At 37.6% G+C, this 20,979-nt stretch overlaps 1 protein-coding gene across 2 annotated transcripts in view; it reads left to right on the top strand.

The window, feature by feature from the left end:
* Positions 1–13,337: 13,337 nt before the first annotated feature.
* Ubr2 (ubiquitin protein ligase E3 component n-recognin 2) overlaps positions 13,338–20,979 on the top strand; it is a 133,280-nt gene continuing 125,638 nt past the window's right edge. For both annotated transcript variants that reach the window (XM_076858732.1, XM_076858731.1), the window contains exon 1: positions 13,338–13,718. In XM_076858732.1, coding sequence (XP_076714847.1) covers positions 13,641–13,718 — 78 coding nt within the window. In that variant the 5' untranslated portion in view covers positions 13,338–13,640. The remainder of the gene's footprint in view (positions 13,719–20,979) is intronic.

Genomic DNA, 20,979 nt, shown 5'->3' with positions numbered 1-20,979 from the left:
ACAAATTCACCCTTTATGTTAGTAACCTTGCCTTGTGCACTGTTGATTATCCCAGCAATGAATAAAGAAAAGAGAGACGTATTTTAAGAAAACTATGATTTAGGGGACTTTTCAGTGCTATCCATTGTTCAGATAATGGAGACCATGTCAACCCAAGGATTGTTGAGAATGACCAAAAACTGATATCATTCTTGCAGACCTTCCTGTACCCACCATTCACCAAGTTTTCTTCAAAAGAAGAGTCAGGAACCCTTGAAAAAATGAATATCTGTTGAAATGGCCCTCATTCTCTCTTGTGTTCCTTACTTTCCTAAATAAATCTCTGCCTCTACTGACATGTGCTGAAATTCTTTTGTCAATATGTCAAGGATCTCCAACTTGTCCTGAGTTGAGTTCCCCCCTTCTCCGGGAATTCTCAAGACCCTCTTCCAGTGATGTCTTCTCTGGTGACAATATGGATGGCATCAAGTCCCTGGTTAGCAATCCCATGAAATATAGGGGTAGGTGTTCAGTCAAGACAAGGGGAGGCAGGCAAGTAGGCAAATGAACAGAATGATCATGGAGGAAAGGACACTGCCTTGGCCGGGGGTTTGGTCCAAGGTATTTAGTTAGCAGTCATTGTGCTACTGCAGCAGCCCTGTGAGGTTGGCCTTTGCCTACCCTCTACTATACCTGGAAGTAATGGTCCTGTCTATTGCTGAGAGGTAGATTATATTTACTGCTGTCCAGCCTATCAGGGCCAAAAGTATGTTCTCAGAACAATTCATGCTTAATTTGGTAAAAACAATCATTATGGAATCAATTCCTAGGAAATTGTGTAATATACAGCATTTCTGATTCCTTAGCATCTGCTTTGGAAACAACTTCACAGTTAGTGGATTCAAGAATGGGTTTATAAGGGCTGGGGATGTGGCTCAATGGTAGAGCACTCACCTAGCATGTGCGAGGTCCTGGGTTCAATCCTCAGGACCACATAAAAGTAAATAAATAAAATAAAGGCATTGTGTCCAACTACACCTAAAAAATAAATATTAAAAAAGAATGGGTTTATGATCTAAATATAAATGGCCTTTCCAATTTGTTTGTTTCTCCCAAGAAGCAAATAAAGGATGGAATAACTGACCCCTCATTTTTTAGCTGACCCTTCATTTTTCACTAGTTCAGAAATAAGAAGACCTGAAGTTTTATCAACAGGTCCTTTACTCTTGTGATAATTTTCCCCCATCACATAACTCCATGGTGGCAGGACTAAAAGATAAACAAAACTAACAGGATACAGGTAAAAATCTCACAAATAAATGGACAATTCTCCCATATATATATATATATCTGGGATGAAGAACATTCATCACATCTAGTCTACAATAAGTTTGTTTAACCACCTGAAAGGAAAGTTACCACAATACTTGGAGTGACCAAGAGATCTTTGTTGCAGCAGTGCAAAAGAGGAGAAAAAGAGAAAGAGAAGAAAGAGAGAGCAAGGGAGAGCGAAAGCAAGAGAGGGAAACATAGAGAGCAAGAGCAAGAGAGAAGGGCCAGGCAGGAGGGAGTTTTTATAGCCCAAATCTAATGGGGTCTCTGGGTCTGCAAGCTGTCTTGTTGGCACAAGGGGGCTTAAGTGTTCAGCCTTGAATGGGGCGTTGAGTGCTCAGCCTTGAGTGGGGTTGAGTGTTCAGACTTGACACAAACAGGTGATAAAGGACAAGACAGAGGGGGGGTTGAGTGCGTGGGTTATCCTACAGCTGACATTCCTCAGCCTGTCCTGCAGACAACTTAGTTTAGCCTGTCCTGCACCTAACACCACCTACAAAGGGTTCTAATGAATCCAAATAAGGATTTGAATTTTATTTTGATAAAGCACAAGTTAAGGATTGGGGCAAAGAATGGAAAATAATTTTAAATTGGTAAAAACAATAAGTGAACATATAAATCTAATATGAAATTTCCCTGTACATTTGAGGTTTTATACAATGTTAGCAACCAATCTGATGATTACTCACTGGGTAAACTAGAACAGGAATTTATGATTTTATACTTCAGTAGAAAGAGTAAAGTAAAAATGTAACCTCGGGGCTGGGGTTGTGACTCAGTGGTAGAGCGCTTGCCTAGCACATGCAAGGCCCTGGGTTCAATCCTCAGCACCACATAAAAGTAAATAAATAAAGATATTGTGTCTAACTAAAAAATAAATATTAAAAAAAAATGAAATCTCCTTTTAACAAAATAGTGGAAAAACAATGAGCTAATATCCAGGAATCAAATCATGAAGGGGAGAAAGGAGGCCAACAGAATGCTGAATATGACTATAAACATAAATTCAGATCCCCAACTAGCATTAAGAAGTTTTGGAGGGGCTGCGGATGTGGCTCAAGTGGTAGCGTGCTCGTCTGGCATGCATGTGGCCCGGGTTCGATCCTCAGCACCACATACAAACAAAGGTGTTGTGTCTTCCAAAAACTAAGAAATAAAATATTAAAATTCTCTCTCAAAAAAAAAAAAGTTTTGGAGGCTGGGGTTGTAGTTCAGCGGTAGAGTGCTTGCCTAGCACATGTGAGCACCAAGTTCTATCCTCAGCACCACATAAAAATAATAAAGGTATTCTGTCCATCTATAACTAAAAATTTGTTTAAATAAATGAATAAAATAAAGGCATTGTATCCATCTACAACTAAAAATGTTTTTTTTTTTTTTTTTAAAGAGGTCTTTGGTTGAATTTTATTTTTCCTGTTTAGCTTCTCTGATCTTGTTTTCTTTGTTTGTGTGTGTGATAGCTGCTGCTGGTCAAAGTCCAGCCTTCAATAGTGGGTTGTCATTTCCTCCAATGGGAAGCAGCATAATGTACAAGCAGGAGGTAGCACCTCATGCATTAGCTGTGGACACACTGAACACATAAGGACTAGAGGGGACTGTATATGGAGAAGAGCCACATGCAATTAATTCTAATTAAAACCGCTCAATTATATAGTATTTGCAGATCATATGGTCATGAGCTCAACTATATAAGGGTCCAACTAAGTTTGCTATTGGCAAAAGTAATTAATGGGCTAAAACAAATGCAAATAATAATTGATTATTATTTATAAATAATTATTTATAATAATTGTAAAGACCCCAAATAATTGGGCATAATAAAGAAAAAAAATCCACTAGTGTCTTTCAGCAGTTAAAAAAAAAAAAAAAAGGAAGAAGAACATTCATCACATCTAGTCTACAATAAGTTTGTTTAACTGACTTAGCTTGGGAACCTGGGAATTCTGTTCCTGCATGTTCTGACAATGGGTGCCATATGGGGTTACCTCTTTGACAATTAGGAAAGATTGCACAATTCTACCATCTAGGCAAAAGATTAAGTATCTTCCCTGAGAAATCTGACTAGACTAAGAGGGAAAACCTAAAGCATAGTTTTCCCAATGAAGCATGCCAGACAAAGCATCAGACAGCAGATTCCACAACTGATAAGACTTACCCATGATTTCAGAGCATCTCATCAGGCTTTTAGTCTTCCATGCTGAAAAATGAGCCAACAATCACAGAGTATAGCCTCTGATGTGAAAAGCAGAGACAAAAACCAACATGGGGAGAAAAACAGGATAAAACAGAAACTATACAGGAGGGATTAAAACTTCAACAATAGCAAAACAAAACTCCACCTATGTTTGAAATCCCCATAGATATATCACAATGAAACCATAAAATAAGAACAAGATGTTCACTAAAAGATAATAATTATAGGAAAAAGCCTGAATTCTTGGAAATAAAGATGGAAAGAAGAAATGAAAAGCTCCATAAAAAGGATTAAAGATAAAGAGCAGGAAATCTCCCAAATAGAACAAAAAAGGCCAACGTATGGAAATAGGAGAAACAAGGTAAGAAATATAGAAGGCTAATCCAGGTGTTCCAGGAAGAGGGAAAAGAGAAAAATAAGGGGAAAATATTATCTTTTTAAAAAAGAATTTCTTAAAATTTCCCAAACCTTATATACACAAGTTTTCAGATTAAAAATGTCCACTTAGTACCCAACACAAATGGGTGGAAATTAACTCAAATCAAATCACAACATTGTGAAATTTCAGAATCTTAGGGACAAAAAGAAGATTATTTAGGTTTCCAGAGATAGAAAAACAAGTCAAAAATAAAAGATCAGAAATGAGAATGGCTTTAGATTTCTTAATAGAAACACTGTGAGCTAGAACACTATTAGGAAATGCCTTCAAATTTCTAGAGAACAATTATTTCCAACTAGAATTCTATATTCAGACACATTATCAATCAAATGGGAGAGTAGAATGAAGATGTCTATTCCTTGATAATTGCAAGTTCTCAAAAATGCATTTCTCATGCAACTTTTCCTGAGAAGTTATTGGAATATATGCACCACCGAAATGAGATTGCATCCAAGAATTAAGAAGTTAAGAAGACAGGGTATCCAGGAACCATGAGCTACAATTCAGGAGGCTTGGAGAGAATCTATGGGATATGGAGGCAAGAGATTCTAACATGAAAATGAAAAGGGATTTAGAACGTCAGCTGTTAACAGGCAAGACTTTGTGGAGCGTGAAGCTTATGCAATTTGGGGCACTCTTTAAAATTTTTTTTAAAAATCACAAATACAAATTAGGTATGAAAATCAGTGTTATTTAAGCATAAGAAAAGAAATCAAAAACAAATTTTAAAAAATTAAAAGCTGACAGCTACTATGAACATCACAAAATCCAGAAAACTGGAATATTTTTATGAATTCATGGCTTGATTCATGTCTATCAACACATTTTTCCTCTTTGTATTTTTCAGATGCAAACGTTCCCCCCCACACACAGTTTATTATGAAAAATTTCAAACCTATAAAAAAGCTTCAAGAACTTTATAGTAGATACCATATACCTATTAGCTGAGTTCTATACTTAAAATCTTGCTATACTTATTTTATCACAAATTTTTCCACCTATAGTATATACATTAATTACTTTTGTAGGGGAACAAATAGAAGATTGGGCAAAGGCTGGATGTGGAATCATGCCAAGTCCAGGGAGAGGCCATAGTGGAGAACCTTAATCAGGGAGAAGGTCCTGGGTGCCTGGAAGTGTCAGGTGGTACCCAAATATGTCCTTTTCAAAGTCCTGTCCATTCTCCGCCTCTCTTTGCCCCCTTTCTCCACTTACATTATTCCTTTGGTGGAGCAAACTCCCTTGTAGAAATTTAATTTCTCCTTTGGCTATATATAAAATGATTTTGCCAATATATATGAGTAAGGAATTTCATCCAATAGTATTTTAATCACCTAAAATACTGGAAAGAAATAATAAATTCAACAATAAGGTTAAATACATTATGATACATTAATAATATAGAATACTATACAGTCATGAAAACAGTGAAGAATTATTGAGTTCAGAAATCAATGAGTTTCTGGTTTATTCATTCATATCTTCGTTTGTTCTCTGTTGCTATAACAATACCTGAGATTAGGAAATTCATAAAGAAAATATTTATTTCTTACAATTCTGGAACTTGGGAAGTACAAGATGATGGTGCCAGCATTTGGCAAAGGTCTTCTTTCTACATCATAACATGGCAATAGGAACATGTGGCAAAACAGAACAAGTAATGCTAAGTTGGACTGCTCTTCCTTTTCTTATAAAGTTCTCACCAGCTGCCCCTGCTGACAAGATGAGCTGGGTTCAAAAGAGCTGGCTACAACATTAAACTAAGAAAACAGCAAATAAATCATGCAACACATGGACATGAGTTTCTCAGATGGAGGGTAGGACAGCTCTGCAACCTTAAGGGTCAGTTGGGAAAGAGACTGTGCACCCAGAATCTCTTTATTTTTACAGGGGGGACCCACAAAGGAGATTTGGTGTAATATTCTTCACCAAATAAGGCAGGGGGTAAGATTTCAAAAATGGAGTCTTGCTTTGTGATGTCTTGTGGTCAGTAGATTGATTAACATCTTGGCAAGTCACACCCGTCTCAGGTGGTGTGTGGGATCACAGGCAAAGGGAGAGGAAAGGCGCACTTAAATCGCACAGCCCAATCAGCATAATGCCAGACCCATGCCTTCATATAGCTCCAATATGCATAGCTCACACACACAGCCCATGGATGGCCCAAGACATAAAGTCATTTAATGCCAGAGACATTTAATGCCATCAGGAGACCCTTTCACATGACCTCCTCTAATCCTAATTACCTCCTAAAGGCCTCCCTTCTGAATACCATTAGCATATGAATTTGGGGATTAAGTTTTCAACACATAAACGTTTGGGGACACATTCAAACCATGGCAATATATCTAACAAATATTATTGAGCAACTAATATGTTCTGGACACTGTCATAGTAACATGGATACATGTATAAAACAGGGTCCTTGCTTTCATAGAACTCACATTTTAACTATTCATGGAAATATGATAAACTTTATTATCTGAACCAATACCACTCGCAACACAACCATCTAGATATGCTGAATGAAAATATAATAAACATAATATTAAATGCATATTTAAGGTTGAGGATTTTGGTACCATTCTATCATTGTGTGTTCTCATTCTGGAAGCTTATAAGATTCTTTTCTTATTCCTGGTGTTCTAAAATTTCCATATGACATGCCATGATGTTGTTCTACTTAAAACCATTGTGTTGAATATGAATGAGCTCTCTTAGTCTAGAAACTCATGTCCTTCAGTTCTTAAATTTGTTTTTTTCTTTTGGTACTGGGGATGGAACACAGGGACACTCCACCACTGAGCTACATTCCTATTCCTTCTTTATGTTTTGGTTTTGTATTGTTTTTGTGGTGCCGAGGATTGAACCCAGGGCCTTGTGTACATGCGACAAGCACTGTACCAACAGAGCTATGAGACAGGATCTCACTAAGTTGTTGAGGGTCTCACTAAGTCATTGAGGTTGGCCTCAAACTTGAGATCCTTCTGCTTTCGCTTCCTAAACCACTGGGATTATAGAGTGAACCCCTGTACTCAGCTTTCTTGGAATTTTTGCTTGGTGATTTCTACCCATATTTGATTTTCTCTTTCGAACCCTCCTATTATTGGGAGTTTTCACAGTTTAAATTTCTAGAAGTATTTTTTGTTGTTGTTCTTAAATATTTTTTCCCTAGTCCCCCTTTTCTTCTTTCATGGATCTTCAATTTTCTCCTCAAAGAGAAAGTTCTTTCCAACTTTTCTTGTTTCTGTTCCTCCTTTTTCATTTGTTTTAGTTTCTCTTTTGTAGACTTTGCTCAAATATCTCTATTCATCTCTAAGAATGGGTCTCTAGGGGCTGGGGTTGTGGCTCAGTCAGTGGTGGAGCGCTCACCTTGCATGTGCGAGTCCCTGGGTTTGATCCTCAGCATCACATAAAAATAAATAAATAAATAAAATAAAGATTGTGTTCAACTACCCTTAAAAAATAAATATTAAAAAAAAGAATGGGTTTCTAGGAATATGACTGGAAGTTTTGTGCATGGATGGGATGACCTGGCTGTTCCAGTTTATTTAGGTCTCACCCTTCTGGCATATTTTTATTCTTTTGGGGTGGTCAATCTCTCCAGAAAAGACTTTCCCAAACTTCTGCCTGGGAGGTATACGCTTGGCCATGGAGCTAAGGAGATAAGGAGAAATACGGAGGGCTATTTCTATTCAGTAAGTAGACTTTGAACCAGTTCCCTTGTGTGTCCTTAGCTGCCTAGTGTCTTCCGGTCAAAAGACCCCCAAGTGCAGCCTCCCTAAAGGATACACCTCCTGCCATTTTCTAGGCTGGAAATGAGATCTTATTTCTTGCAATATAGACTTTCAAACAATAGTTTTTGCTTTTAGCTTCACCTTTATCCACTTTCAGAGTTACACGGTGCCTCAAGTTTCTAGATCTGTCAGGATGCCATGTATGAATTAGCTTGATTTCGGGTTTCTCTGCTTAGGTTTTGGCATTCTTCAATGGGTAGCAATTGGGGTTATTTTCTCATCCATTCATGTTCACCTTCCAAAATTTCAGTGTTGTCATCTTCTCTCCCGCTCTCCTTTCTTCTTTCTCCCCCGCACCCCCTTTTACTGTCATAAGGTATACTGTCACGCGCCGGCGGTGGAATGTGTGTGGATTGTGTTGCACACAGAAGCCTCTTAAGGGGACAGGCTTGGCTCTGCAGACTCCCTGTCAGGGACAGAACGCACGAAGCACGTGCGCCTCCGCCTCTAGCTCTGCCGAAGATCCCTCACAGCACCTGAGATGGGTGACTCGCCAAGATGCCAATCCATCTGTTGACTACTCCCAAGACATTACGAAGCAAGGCTCCACCCTTGAAACCTTATTCCCTGTCTGACGTCTCCGCTATAAAATAAAGGAACCCGTGGGCTCACGGTCTCTTTTCCAGAGCTCTTACAGCCGTCGCTCCCTCGATCTGAAAAACTTAATGTCTATGTTGTGTGATTTTTGCGCTGCTTTCTTAGCTTAGTGTTGCAGTCAGCTCTTTTAAACCCAGTTCATCTCGTCTGTGCGGGTCGTTGGTGAGAGTATACAATCCACAATGTTTAATTAGAAGTTGAGGCTTAGACTTTAGTGTTCACTTGGAACGGAAGACAAGACCCTGGGTCAAAGCAAACATTGGAATTGAAACTGAGATCTCCTACATAAAGCCAGGGCTTTTGAAAGAATGTAACACTAGTAAAGGGGTGGGGGGGGGAGACAAGGGAAAAAAATCCACAGACTAGCAGAGGAAAATTAGCAGGAAGTCTTTTACCTTGATTTCTGAGTTGGAACAAAGAATTCCCTTAAGAATTTATAGACAGAGATGATGCCACACAATTGAATAAATAAATACTATTAAGGAATTCCTAAGTCAAGAAACCAATATAAAAATTAGTCCTGGGTATTTGATATTCTTAGAGTGCTTAGTCTTCAGTGAATGAAATAATGGTTTGAAGAGTTACTTATCCATATGTCCCAGTCCACAAAGCAAATGTCATCAAACACTCAAGAATCTATATCATATAGATATCAATAAAGTACATAAATTTGGAAACCTAAAATCATACTACATATGTCAAAGAACAAATCACAATAAGATTAGAAAATATTTATAAATGATAATGAAATACCATACACCAAAATTTGTGAGTGCTGTTAAAACTGTATATAATGGGATATGTTATCTTAATAAATCTGTGGGTCTCAATGTTGGTTCTCAGACCAGCGGTATGACCAGGAACTTCAAGAGAAATGCAAATTTCAGACCCTATCCAAGACTCACTGAATCAGAAATCTCTGATTTCTAGGATCTAGAAATCTGTATTTAATAATTTATGCAGCGCTGAGAATCGAATCCAGGGTCTCCCACATGCTAGGCGAGTGCTCTACTGCTGAGCCACAACCCCAGCCCCTAGAAATCTGTATTTTTATCAAGATGAGATACACACTCAAGTTTGGGAAACACTCCCTGAAGTGCACTCATTGAAAAAAGAGAAAGATTAATAGCTTGAACATCCAACTCAAGAATTTTTAAAAAGAACACATTAAAATCAATCTAAAAGTAATACATGGAACAAAAAATAATATTAAGTATAGAAGTTTTCTTTACAATCTACTTTTAGTGGTTTAAATTTGATGTTAGAACCTTCAAGAGACACTGTCTTTGCTTCTAGACTCTGACAATCCCAGTTTTCCTCCAGGTTGACACTAACCGGTAAGTGGATCAGTACAAAGAAGTTGGGCAAAAAGAAACTAATACACAGAAAAATGTTCAAGATGTCTCATTACAGATATCTGGACAGATATGGATATACATTATTTTTCTAGACAGAATCATAGAAAGTGTTAAATGATTGGGGGTGGAGAGAGGTACTTGAGGGTAAGAGGATAAGATGTATTCCCTTTTCAATTTTATTTTATTTATTTATTTATTTATTTATTTGAAGAGAGGGAGAGAGAGAATTTTAATATTTATTTGTTTTTTTAGTTTTCAGCGGACACAACATCTTTGTTTGCATGTGGTGCTGAGGATCGAACCTGGGCCGCACGCATGCCAGACAAGCGCGCTACCGCTTGAGCCACATCCCCAGCCCCCCTTTTCAATTTTAAAAACACTCTTATTGACTTTGAATTTCTGCTTTTATACACATATTACTTTGATTTTTGGGGGGAGGGGCTACCGGGGATTGAACTCAGGGCCATCTGATCACTGAACCACATCCCCAGCCCTATTTTGTGTTTTATTTAGAGACAGGGTCTCACTGAGTTCTTACTAAGTTGCTTAGTGCCTTGCCAATGCTGAGGCTGGCTTTGAACTTGTGATCCTCCCACCTCGGCCTCCTGAGCCACTGGAATTACAGGCATGCGCCACCATGCCCAGCTGATCATATCTTTTCTTTCTTTTTCTTTTTTCTTTTTTTTTTTTTTTTTTGGTACTGGGGGGTTGAACCCAGGGTGCTTTACCACTAAGCCATATCCCAAGTCTTTTTGTTTCAATTTTTTCTTAATATTTTTAGTTGTCGATGGACCATTTATTTATTTATATGTGCTGCTACGAATTGAATCCAGTGCCTCACACATGCTAGGCAAACGCTCTACCACTGAGCCACATCCTCCCAGCCCTACTTAGATTTTTAAAAGTGCTAATTAGCTTAATTGTACTGTGGGGTTAGAAATCATTTTTCTTTTCTTTTTTTTTTTTTAACTTGGGTAATCGGAATAAACCCACACATTTATGACCATCTGATTCTGGAAAAAGGAGCCAAAAACACACACTGGAGAAAAGACAGCCTCTTCAGCAAATAGTACTGGGAAAATTGGACTTCTACCCGTAGGAGATTGAAACTAGATCTCTATCTCTCGCTCTGTACAAAAAATCAATACAAAGCTAGGTGCATGCCTGTAATCCCAGAGGCTGGGAGGCTGGGGCAGGAGGATCACGAGTTCAAAGCCAGCCTTCAGCAACAGCAAGGGGCTATGCAATTTAGTGAGACCCTGTCTCTAAATAAAATATTTAAAAGGGCTGGGAATATGGCTCAGTGGTTGAGTGCCTCTGAGTTCAATCCCCAGTGTACTCTCCCCCCAAAATCAACACAAAATGGATCTAAGGCCTTAATGTAAGACCTGAAACTTTGAAAATATCAGAGAAAAATATAGGGGAAACACTAGAAGATATGATATGCAGGCAATGATTTTCTGAATAGGACTACAATTACTCAGGAAATAATAGCAAGAATTAACAAGTGGAATTCCATCGAATGAAAAAGCTTCTGCACAATAGAGTGAAGAGACAGTCTATAGAATGGGAGAAAATCTTCATCAACTATTCATCTGACACAGGGTTAGTATTCAGAATATATAAAGAACTAAAAATATCCCACACCAAAAGAACAATCTAATTAATAAATGGGCAAGTGAGCTGAACAGATACTTCTCCAAAGAGAAGTGGCCAATAAATATACAAGAAAATGATCAACATCTTTGGTTATCAGGGAAATGCAAATCAAAACTATAATGAGGCCAGGTGGTGCACACCTGTAATCTCAGCTACTCTGGAGATGGAGGCAGGAGGATCACAAGTTGGAGGTCAGCTTCTGAAACTTAGTGAGATCCTGTCCCAAAATAAAAAATAAAAAGAGCTGGGGATATAGCTCAGAGATAGAGTGTTCAATCCCTGGTACTGCAAAAACAAATCAAATCAAATTACGTTAAAAAACAGAAAAGCACATTGAGATTCCATCTCATACCAATCAGGGAATAAAGATTCAAGGGGAAAGGAGAACTTATATTCTGTTGAAGGGAATGTCAGTTAGTATAATCACTATGAAAAACAATATGAAATTGCCTCAAAAAACTAAAAATAGAACAATTCAGCCATACTCCTGGGTATATATCTAAAGAAATCAAAGTCAGCATACTAAAAAAAAAAAAAAAAAAAAGTCAGCATATTACAGAGATACCTGTATACCTATGTTTATCACAGCACTATTACAATAACCAATTCATGGAATCAGTGGATGAATGGATAAAGAAAAATCAGTGGGTTCATGCCCATCAGTGGATGAATGGATAAAGAAAATGTGGTATATATAACCATGGTGTATTATTCAGCCATAAAGAACAAAACCATATTTATTTGCAGGAAAATGGATGGAACTGGAGATTATCATGTTGAGGAAAATAAGTGAGACTCAAAAAGACAAGTATTGTATTTTATTCCATTGGTGAAATCTAGAAAAAAAGTGACATAAGAATAGAAAGTGGACTCTTAAGGAAGGTGAAGGGGGGGTGAGGACAAGAGAGGGCATAGGAAAGGTGGATATGGTCTAAGTACATTATATACATATATGAAATTTGAGTAGTATTCTATATAGTACTAGTAAAATACAACAACATGAACATGTCCCAAACCCGACCTAGGACAGAATTTTTTTTTTTAAATATGTAATTCACAAACTCTGGGAATAAGCACACCTGAAAAAATATGCAAGCAATTTTCTGAAAAACTCTAAAGAGATTGAAGCCTTGTTCTATGAAACTCAGTCACCTAATTGTCAGTCAAGAGTCTAATTACCTTTAACCAAACATAATCTCCTTTTGCGTTTAGTCTAACAATGAGTTTGTATTTCTAGAGAAAGTCCCTATCAAAAGCAAATCTTTAAATTAGCAGGATAGAGTTTTTCCTTTGCAGGATGATTTGTAATGAATCTTTTTTTAGTTGTTGATGGGCCTTTATTTATTTATATGCGGTGCTGAGAATCAAACCCCAGTGCCTCACACACGCGAGGCAAGCACTCTGCCACTGAGCCACAACCCGATCCCCTTGTAATGAATCTTAATAAGTAGCGATAACTAAATTTCTCCCAAATTTTAAAAACCTATCTTAAAACTTTCAAAATCCAGGGAAATACTCACTTTGGCTACTAGTATAAGGGATGAGGGTATGATGAATGACTGGGCAGCAGAACTATGGGAATAGAACGTAACCCATTCATTAATTTGACAAGTATTGAGGGCCTGCCATATGCCAGACTCTGACAAGTGTCTACTGCCAGGCATTGCTCTCGGTGCTAGAGATTCAAAACTGAACAGATGGAACTGCAGGAATAAATGTGCAGTTCCCATATTATCTTGCTCTTCCGACTCTTTCCGTGGGACGGCGCTTCTTTCTTCGCGTGTCTTGTCACGATTCTAGCTAAACGGGAAAGCCCCACCCCGTTTCCCGCCCTTTCCCCGTGTCCTCCTGGGACTACAGCTCCCATAATGCTCTCGTGGTGCACTCTTATAAGGGCGCCACCTCTCTCCCGTGCCAGGGACGACTACAGTACCCAGAATGCTTTGCTTCCCCTCCCGGGTGTTTTTGCCCCTTTCCTGGTGTGGGACGCGGTAGTGGCTGGCGGCAGTGCCAGGCCTGGGGTTGCCTGTGTCCTTCCCCGGGTCACAGACGAGGCAGTGACTTGACTCCTGGGCGCTGAGCCCGAGAGCGAGCACAGGCGACCGCCTTCCGTCCCGTCGGTTCTCGTCCTCCTTTGCTCCTTGTCCTGCTCTATCTGTGGCTGCCTGGACGGCCTGGGACTGATTGCCTGGAGTAGGGGTGACTGTCGCTGCTGCCGGGGCTAAGGCGAGGTTGCGGCCCTCGGACGGCTGTAGCGGCGGTAGTGCTAGGGAGGAGGAGAGAAGATGGCGTCGGAGCTGGAGCCCGAGGTGCAGGCCATCGACCGCAGTTTGCTGGAATGTTCCGCTGAGGAAACCGCGGGGGTGAGTGCTGGAGCCGGGTGGGTACGTTCTGCCCTCCCAGGCCGCGCCCCGGGGGAGGAACCGACTGCTAGAGGTCCCGGGGCCGCCGGGCACTGACTTGGGATAACCAGCGGCCTGGTTCTGGAGAGGCCACGAATCCTGCTTCTGTCCCCGGCAGTCCCCCGAGCTCTCCTGTGCCCCAACCATCTTTACATTCCCCTTCTGTCCTGCGAACCCACAGGGCTTCCATTATTCTTCCTTCCCGGCGCACTCCATTAAGTCTCCAACGCATGGGCCTTTGCCCTTTATACTAGCTCTTCCTAGTGCTGGGTATAATCGCTCTATCTTGTGGCCTTGATTTCCTGGTCCTGGGATAAGGGGAGCAGTACCTCCTCCACCGACGCATGCTTCCCTAACCAAGCCCCAACTTTGTTTTTATGACAGCCCCAGGCACCAAGGATGCAAATGCTGCTCCTCATTTCCCCCTTCAGTGCTTTTTTTTTTTTTGCACGGATTCAATTATTGCAACGTTGGTGCACATGTTGAAAGTGTTGTCTCCACCCGTGTACTGAACATGAGAAAGTAGTAGTGGAGGCTGGGAGAATTAAAAAAACAAAAAACAAAAAAACCAACAAGTAGGAGTTGGGAAAAGTTGGATGGAGAACAAATGTTATATAATTTTGAAAGACCAGATTTGGCCTACCAATACAAGATAATAGTCTGAGTTGGTTACTATAGTAGGAGCGGTTAGGCCCCAATCTTAAACCATTTAAACTCAGTATGAGAAGTGTAATATGAATATGCTAGTATAGTAGCAGAGTTGTAAAATGATTAATAAACTCAATGGCATCCTTCCTCTATAAGGATAGGGAACCAGTTAGAACAGATTTTCCACAGTGATTATCAAATGGGCCAAAACAACTTGGGCTCCACTTCCGAGGCCTCCAATTTAAAAAGCTGGTAGGAATGTTAGGAAAATTTGGTGGGGAGGGTGCTCTGTGGAGTCCTTTGGTCAGTGAATAGTTATTTTGAGTGAATTAGTGAGAGCACCAAAGACTAGGTGGAAGTAAATGACAGGAGTAGAGGTAAAAAGTTTAAAGAAATACTTTGTTGAATTATGAGTCTGCATGTTTTAAACTTTTTAGTCTCATTTACTATCTACTTCATTATTACCCAACTCAAAGAGTTTCGGCCTCCATCTGTCTTTCATTAATCAAAGAGATTTGAAAAAGAAAATGAAAGTGGTGTTAAAAGTAAGCAGGAAAATAATAAAAAGCTCTTCACTATCTATGTCTCTTCTAATTAATACCTATTTTTTTTTCTCATATTGTTCCCCCTCCACCAGCACCAATTTTATGTCTGTTGGTGCAGACTGCATCTTCCATTATCCCTATTCTAAAAGTGTAGGCTACCAGGTGATTAGAGGTCTCCAGATTGTTTAGGGAGCCAGCTATAAAGCCAGTACTGGAAGCCAGTGCTCTGTTTTTATGCAGTGAAATTCTCAAGCAGTTATAGTGGGGAAAACTAAGGGAAATGCAACAAAACATTAATTTATACTTAATTTGAGTCTGTGAAGATCACAATATGAGCTATATTTTACTTTTTGCTCTCTTTACTCTCATGTGACTTTCAAAATGGTTTTACCTATTTAAAAAGTGTAGTCTGAAGGCCAACAAAATTCCTTTAAATAAAGAAGATGGAAACAAATATTAAAGATATAATATTCCTCCAGCTATATAACCTTAGCCTGGCATTATTTTGTGAGGACTTACTGTCTGTATTTAGTTAAAACACCCAATACTTAAAGCCATTCTTTAGCTTAGGTTCTAGCACAGCCCTGTGTCACAAGTGGAAATATACTGATAACATTCTTTGTTATTGAAAGTAAATTTTAGAGAATATAAAAAAAAAATAGTGAAAGTGCTTCCTATAGGCTTTCGACCTCTATTATTGATAATTTATTAGGATCACTTCCATTTAAAATTACCTAGTGCTTGTTGATCTTTACTGCAGTTTTTTAATCACTGTTTTCTTCTCTTAAGAGGGAAAAAGACTTTGTGATCCCATCTATTCCACCTATTGTGCTTCACAAAAGCATTTACTCTAGTTATTTTGAGTGAATTGGTGAGGACACCAAAGTGCAGATGGACAATAATAATATCCTAACATTACAGTGGCCCTCAGAAGAGACCTAGTTTCTTTTTCTTGGTGAATTCTATTACAGTCTGACTTTCCCAGCACTTCTTGACTCTGTCTACATTTCATGTCACATATTGATTATAGTGTATTTCATTGAATGATTATGATTTAAGAAGTATACATATTTTATTTCTCCCCAAGTATAAAAGAAATACAGAGGCTGGGGTTGTAGTTCAGTGGTAGAGCGCTTGCCTAGCAAATGTGAGGCACTGGGTTCAATACTCAGCACAACATAAAAATAAATAAAAAACTATTGTGTCCAACTACAACTAAGGAAAAAATATTAAAAAAAAAGAAATATAAATTCATTTTAGGAGTTTTATGTAGAATATTATGTCTTGCCAGGCAGGGTGGCAAATGCTACTAATCCTAGTGACTTGGGAAACTGAGGTAGGAAGATCACAAGTTTGAGGCCAGCCTGGGCAACTTAATGAGACTGTCTCAAAATAAAAAGTAGAAAAGGCTGGAGATGTACCTCACTGGTAGAGTACCCCCTGCATTTAATCTCCTGTACCACAAAAAACTATCAGTTATTTTTGGCTTTAAAAATTTAAGCAGTTTTACTGTATAATTCACATACTGTTCAAATCTATTCAGGGGTTTTTAGTGTATTCATAGAGTAGTATAACCATCACCACAATCAATTTTAGAATATTTTTATCATCCCCCCTCAAAAAAATAAATCATGTAGTCTACACTCCCAAACTCTAAGCAACTACTAATAGATTTATAGTAGATTTGTCCATTCTTGACATTTCATAATAATGAAATAATGCAGTGTATATGTGTGTGTGTGTGTGTGTATAGTGTGGGTGTGAGAGAGAGCATGAGAGTGGCTTTTCTTTTTTTTTTCAAATATTTATTTTTTAGTTGTAGTTGGACACAATACCTTTACTTTATTTATTTTTATGTGGTGCCGAGAATCGAACCCAGGGCCTTTGACATGGTAGGCGAGTGCTCTATTGCTGAGCCACAACCCCAGCGCCCCACCACTCTTTAATATTTATTTTTTAGTTGTAGTTGGACACAATACCTTTATTTATTTTTATGTGGCTGACTTTTCTTTTAGCAAAATGTTTTTAAATCTGTCCATGTTGTAGCATGTATTAATACTTCATTCCTTTATATTGCTAAATAATATTCTGTTTTATGAAATGTACCAAATTTATCCATTCATTAAATTATAGATATTTGGGTTGTTTCCATTGGTGCTATTTGAAACATGATGCTATGAAAATTTATGTTAAAATTAAAAAAAAAATTTTGTGGAATTATTTTAGTTTCTTTTGGCTGTATACCTACCAATGGAATTGCTGGGTCATATGATAATTACTCTTTTGAGGAACTGCCACTGTTTTCCAAAGCGGCTGCATCAATTTACATTCCTACCAGCAATGTGTGCAGGTTCCAATTTCTCCACATCCTTGCCAACATTTGTCTGTTTTTTATTATAACCATTCTATTGAATGTGAAGTGCTTTCTTGTTGTGCATTTTCCTCAAAACTCATGATGTTGAGCATATTTTTGTGAGGTTATTAGCCATTTTCCTGATTTTCTTTACTCATTTTTAAGTTAGGCTTTTTGTCTTTCATTATTGAGTTTCTGTATTAATTATTTTTAGCTGTAAATACTCTTCTTCATTTTTAGATTTCTTAATATAACTTATTCAAAATTTTTCTCTTTTTTTGATATTTATTTTTTAGCTGTAAATGGATACAACACAATGCCTTTATTTTTATGTGGTGCTGAGGATCGAACCCAAGTCCTGCTGAGTCCCACCCGTGCTAGGCGAGCATTCTACCGCTGAGCCACAATCCCAGCCCTCAAATTTTTTCTTAATATTGTCCCCAAAATTTCATAGGAGTACTATGATTGTTGTCATTAACTTCCATGTTGCTTATCCTTGTTTGAAAACAAAATCAAATACGGTTAAAGGATACAATTTTAATAGGTGATAGAATAATAATTAGATACCATAATAAAAAGGCTAACCCCTAGGGATTCTTTCATTTTTGTGTTTGTTGTACTTGCTCTCTCTAAGGCTTAACATTAACGTTCAGTAAAAGGAAGGCTTCTGGAAACAGTCATAACATGTTTACTTTAATGGAATGAGTTGACAGTTTCCTTACTTCCCTATAGGGGACTTAGAAGAAAGCAAATGTTTATTAGTCTTGTGCACTTGGATGTGACAGCTGCAGGTTATCTGAAAGACAAATTAAAATGTAGCCAAATTAGAAATCTTAATTTTTCCTGCCGAAGAAACAGTTAGCCTATGTTAGTGAGAACTAATATGAAAAGCTATAGATTTTATTCTTTGGAGCAATGTGTGAGCCATTATTCTGAAAGTCAGTTGTAAATTATTCCTTATATATGAAATATGTAAGTTTAATCAGGTGAGGGTGCTTGTAATATGGCTCAGATCTGTTATATGTTTTTTAATTTTTCACATAATAGTAGTAAACTTTCTAAGACAGGGAGCATATACCTTTGTTTCTTGAGCCAGGTTTTTAATAATTTATAATAATAAGGGATAGAACTGTGGCTCAGCGGTAGAGTGCTTGCCTAGCACATGTGAGGCTCTGGGTTCAATCCTCAGAACCACATTAAAAAAGATAAAATAAAGGTATTAAAAATAATATATATAATATTATATTTAAAGTGAAATTTTTTTTACTGTGTTTTATGTAAGGTAGCTATTCTTTTTTTTTTTTTTTAAACCAGGAGCTAATATTTGCTTCTAAATTTTTTATTGAAGAAATCTTTGAACAAATTTGACCGCTCTTATAGCCACAAGATACCATAATTTACTTTTGGGAGCATTTTAGTCTCCTTGGATTAAAATTCTATGAAGTTTTAGGGGAAATAGATACATAAAATTATAAGGAAAATAAAAATTATATTTTTAATAAAACCTGTCATTGTATTGTAAATCAAAATTGAATTCTTTCAGGGCTGGGGTTGTGGCTCTGTGGTAGAGCACTCGCCTTGCACGTGGGAGACCCTGGGTTCGATCCTCAGCACCTAAAAATAAATAAGTGAAATAAAAGTAAAAAAAAAAAAATTGCATTCTTTCAGACATTGCTTAATATTTCATTCATAAAGAATAAATTGTGTAGGATAATTTGATCACTTGTATTCATATTTTGGTTTGGTGACAATGGGTATAAAATTGGGTTTATTCTTGGATGTGACCAACAGAAGTATCTCTTAGCTCAGTAAGATTCTAAGTTTGCTTGTTGATAACTCTTTGCCTTATACTTTTTTTAAGAAAAAACTTATTTTTTAAAAATAATTCTTGGGTTTTAAATGTATGTGATTGCGGGTGGGAGAGAGAGTGAGAAATATGGATTTGGAGCCACTTTATAAAGGCAGCGGATCCTTAGAATTTTGGGATTCTATCTCCCAAGAAATGCTGTTGTTTTAAAAGTGATTTAATTTCTTTTCCTACTTGCGTAAACACAAAAGCTAGTAGAGTTTGGGACAGTGTTTGGAAAGTACAATTTCACTTTAGGGGTGAAAAGTGTTTTCAGATGAATGCTTCCATACAGTCCCTTAATGAACAAAATTTTTAGTAAAAGTTCTCTGAAAACATGAAATTGATTAGAAAATTAATATATATTACCTCATGAATATTTTATTTATTTATTTATTTATGTAGCATCAAACTACACGAGTTTAATATAGTGAAAACACACACACTCTTCCAAGTACACAAACAATTTCTTAGCAAATTATTTAGCAGTTGAAATGACAGTGCCACCACTTCTAGGTTCTTGTCTTAGTCCTGTAGGACTTTGTCTTAGACCTTTTGTGCTGCCTACAGAATATCTGAAACTGGATCATTTATAAAGAACAGAGATGTGTTTCTTTCATTTCTGGAGACTGGGAAGTGTTAAGATGGAGAGGCCCATATCTGGCAAGGCCTTAGTGCATGGCCAGACTCATTCTTTTTTCAGGAATCCACTCAAGATAACTAACCCATACTGTGATAATGACAAAATTAATTCATCTATGAATGCAGAGCCCTCATCACCGAATCACTTCTTTTTTAAAAAAAAAAAAATTGTTCTTTTTAGTTATATATGACAGTAGAATCTATTTTGATATATTAATACAAGCATGGAATATATCTTATTTTAATAAGATCCCAGTCCTCATGAATATTTTGAATCTTTCTTTGTATGTTTTTAGAAGGAAGGAGGCTGAAGATAATGCAAATAATAGTTAAAGCAAAAATGTCATGTTGATTTCATCTGGTGTTAGTTATCACTTGTACATAATTTTTTTAACCAAATGTAATTGGAATTTAGGTAATCCATAGGCAAACATTGGATCTATGAATTGTGTTAGCAGTTCAAATAACTACATTTTAGTAGAAGTGAGTCATTTTATTTCATGTTTTCTGATTTAAAATTTTTACTTGGCTTAGAGCCAAAATGACTTATAAATTACACAAAGCAGAATGGAGAGCAAATAAGCATCAACACAGTTGGCAGAGGAGATCGGGGATAAATGACAGAATAAAGGGAAAGGAAAGGAAGTGGTTTGAAGGATGCCTTATCTAGGGCTTATTTGGTTTAGTTTTTAGAGACATATCTGATCAATACTGCAGGCATGGATTTTTACTTTCTCTGTTTATATTAAAGCCACATGAAGCATCTTTCTGGAATGTTAGTGTTATGTGACAATAAATTGTATAAACATATTTACAGTCATTCACTTAACAGTTTTGCTAAATGCTCATGGAGGCCAGGCTCTATTTTAGACCTGGGGTCATGGGGAAAGGAGGTAGGGATGGGAAATGGGCTGAGAAGATGAGTTATAGGATGTGAAATAAATTGAGATCTGAAGAATGAGTAGAAAATAGCTTTGTAAAGCAGAGAGGGAGAGGAGTAAGACAGGGCAGGAGAAGACTGAGATAGAGCGAAAACAAAGGACTTTGTTAGGCATGTCGGGATTTTTGACTCAATCTTAAATGTAACTGGGAAGCTGAATGACAGAATCAAATTGGTATTTTGAAAAAATTACGGTGGTAGTAAGGTTAGAAAATTAACTGCAGGAGAACAAGGCTAGTGGGATATTG

The sequence above is a fragment of the Callospermophilus lateralis genome, chromosome 6 (genome assembly GCF_048772815.1).
Source record: "Callospermophilus lateralis isolate mCalLat2 chromosome 6, mCalLat2.hap1, whole genome shotgun sequence".
NCBI classification, from domain to species: Eukaryota; Metazoa; Chordata; class Mammalia; order Rodentia; family Sciuridae; genus Callospermophilus; species Callospermophilus lateralis.
The sequence above is the reverse complement of the archived record's forward strand: the minus strand, read 5'-3'. Positions and strand labels throughout refer to the sequence as shown.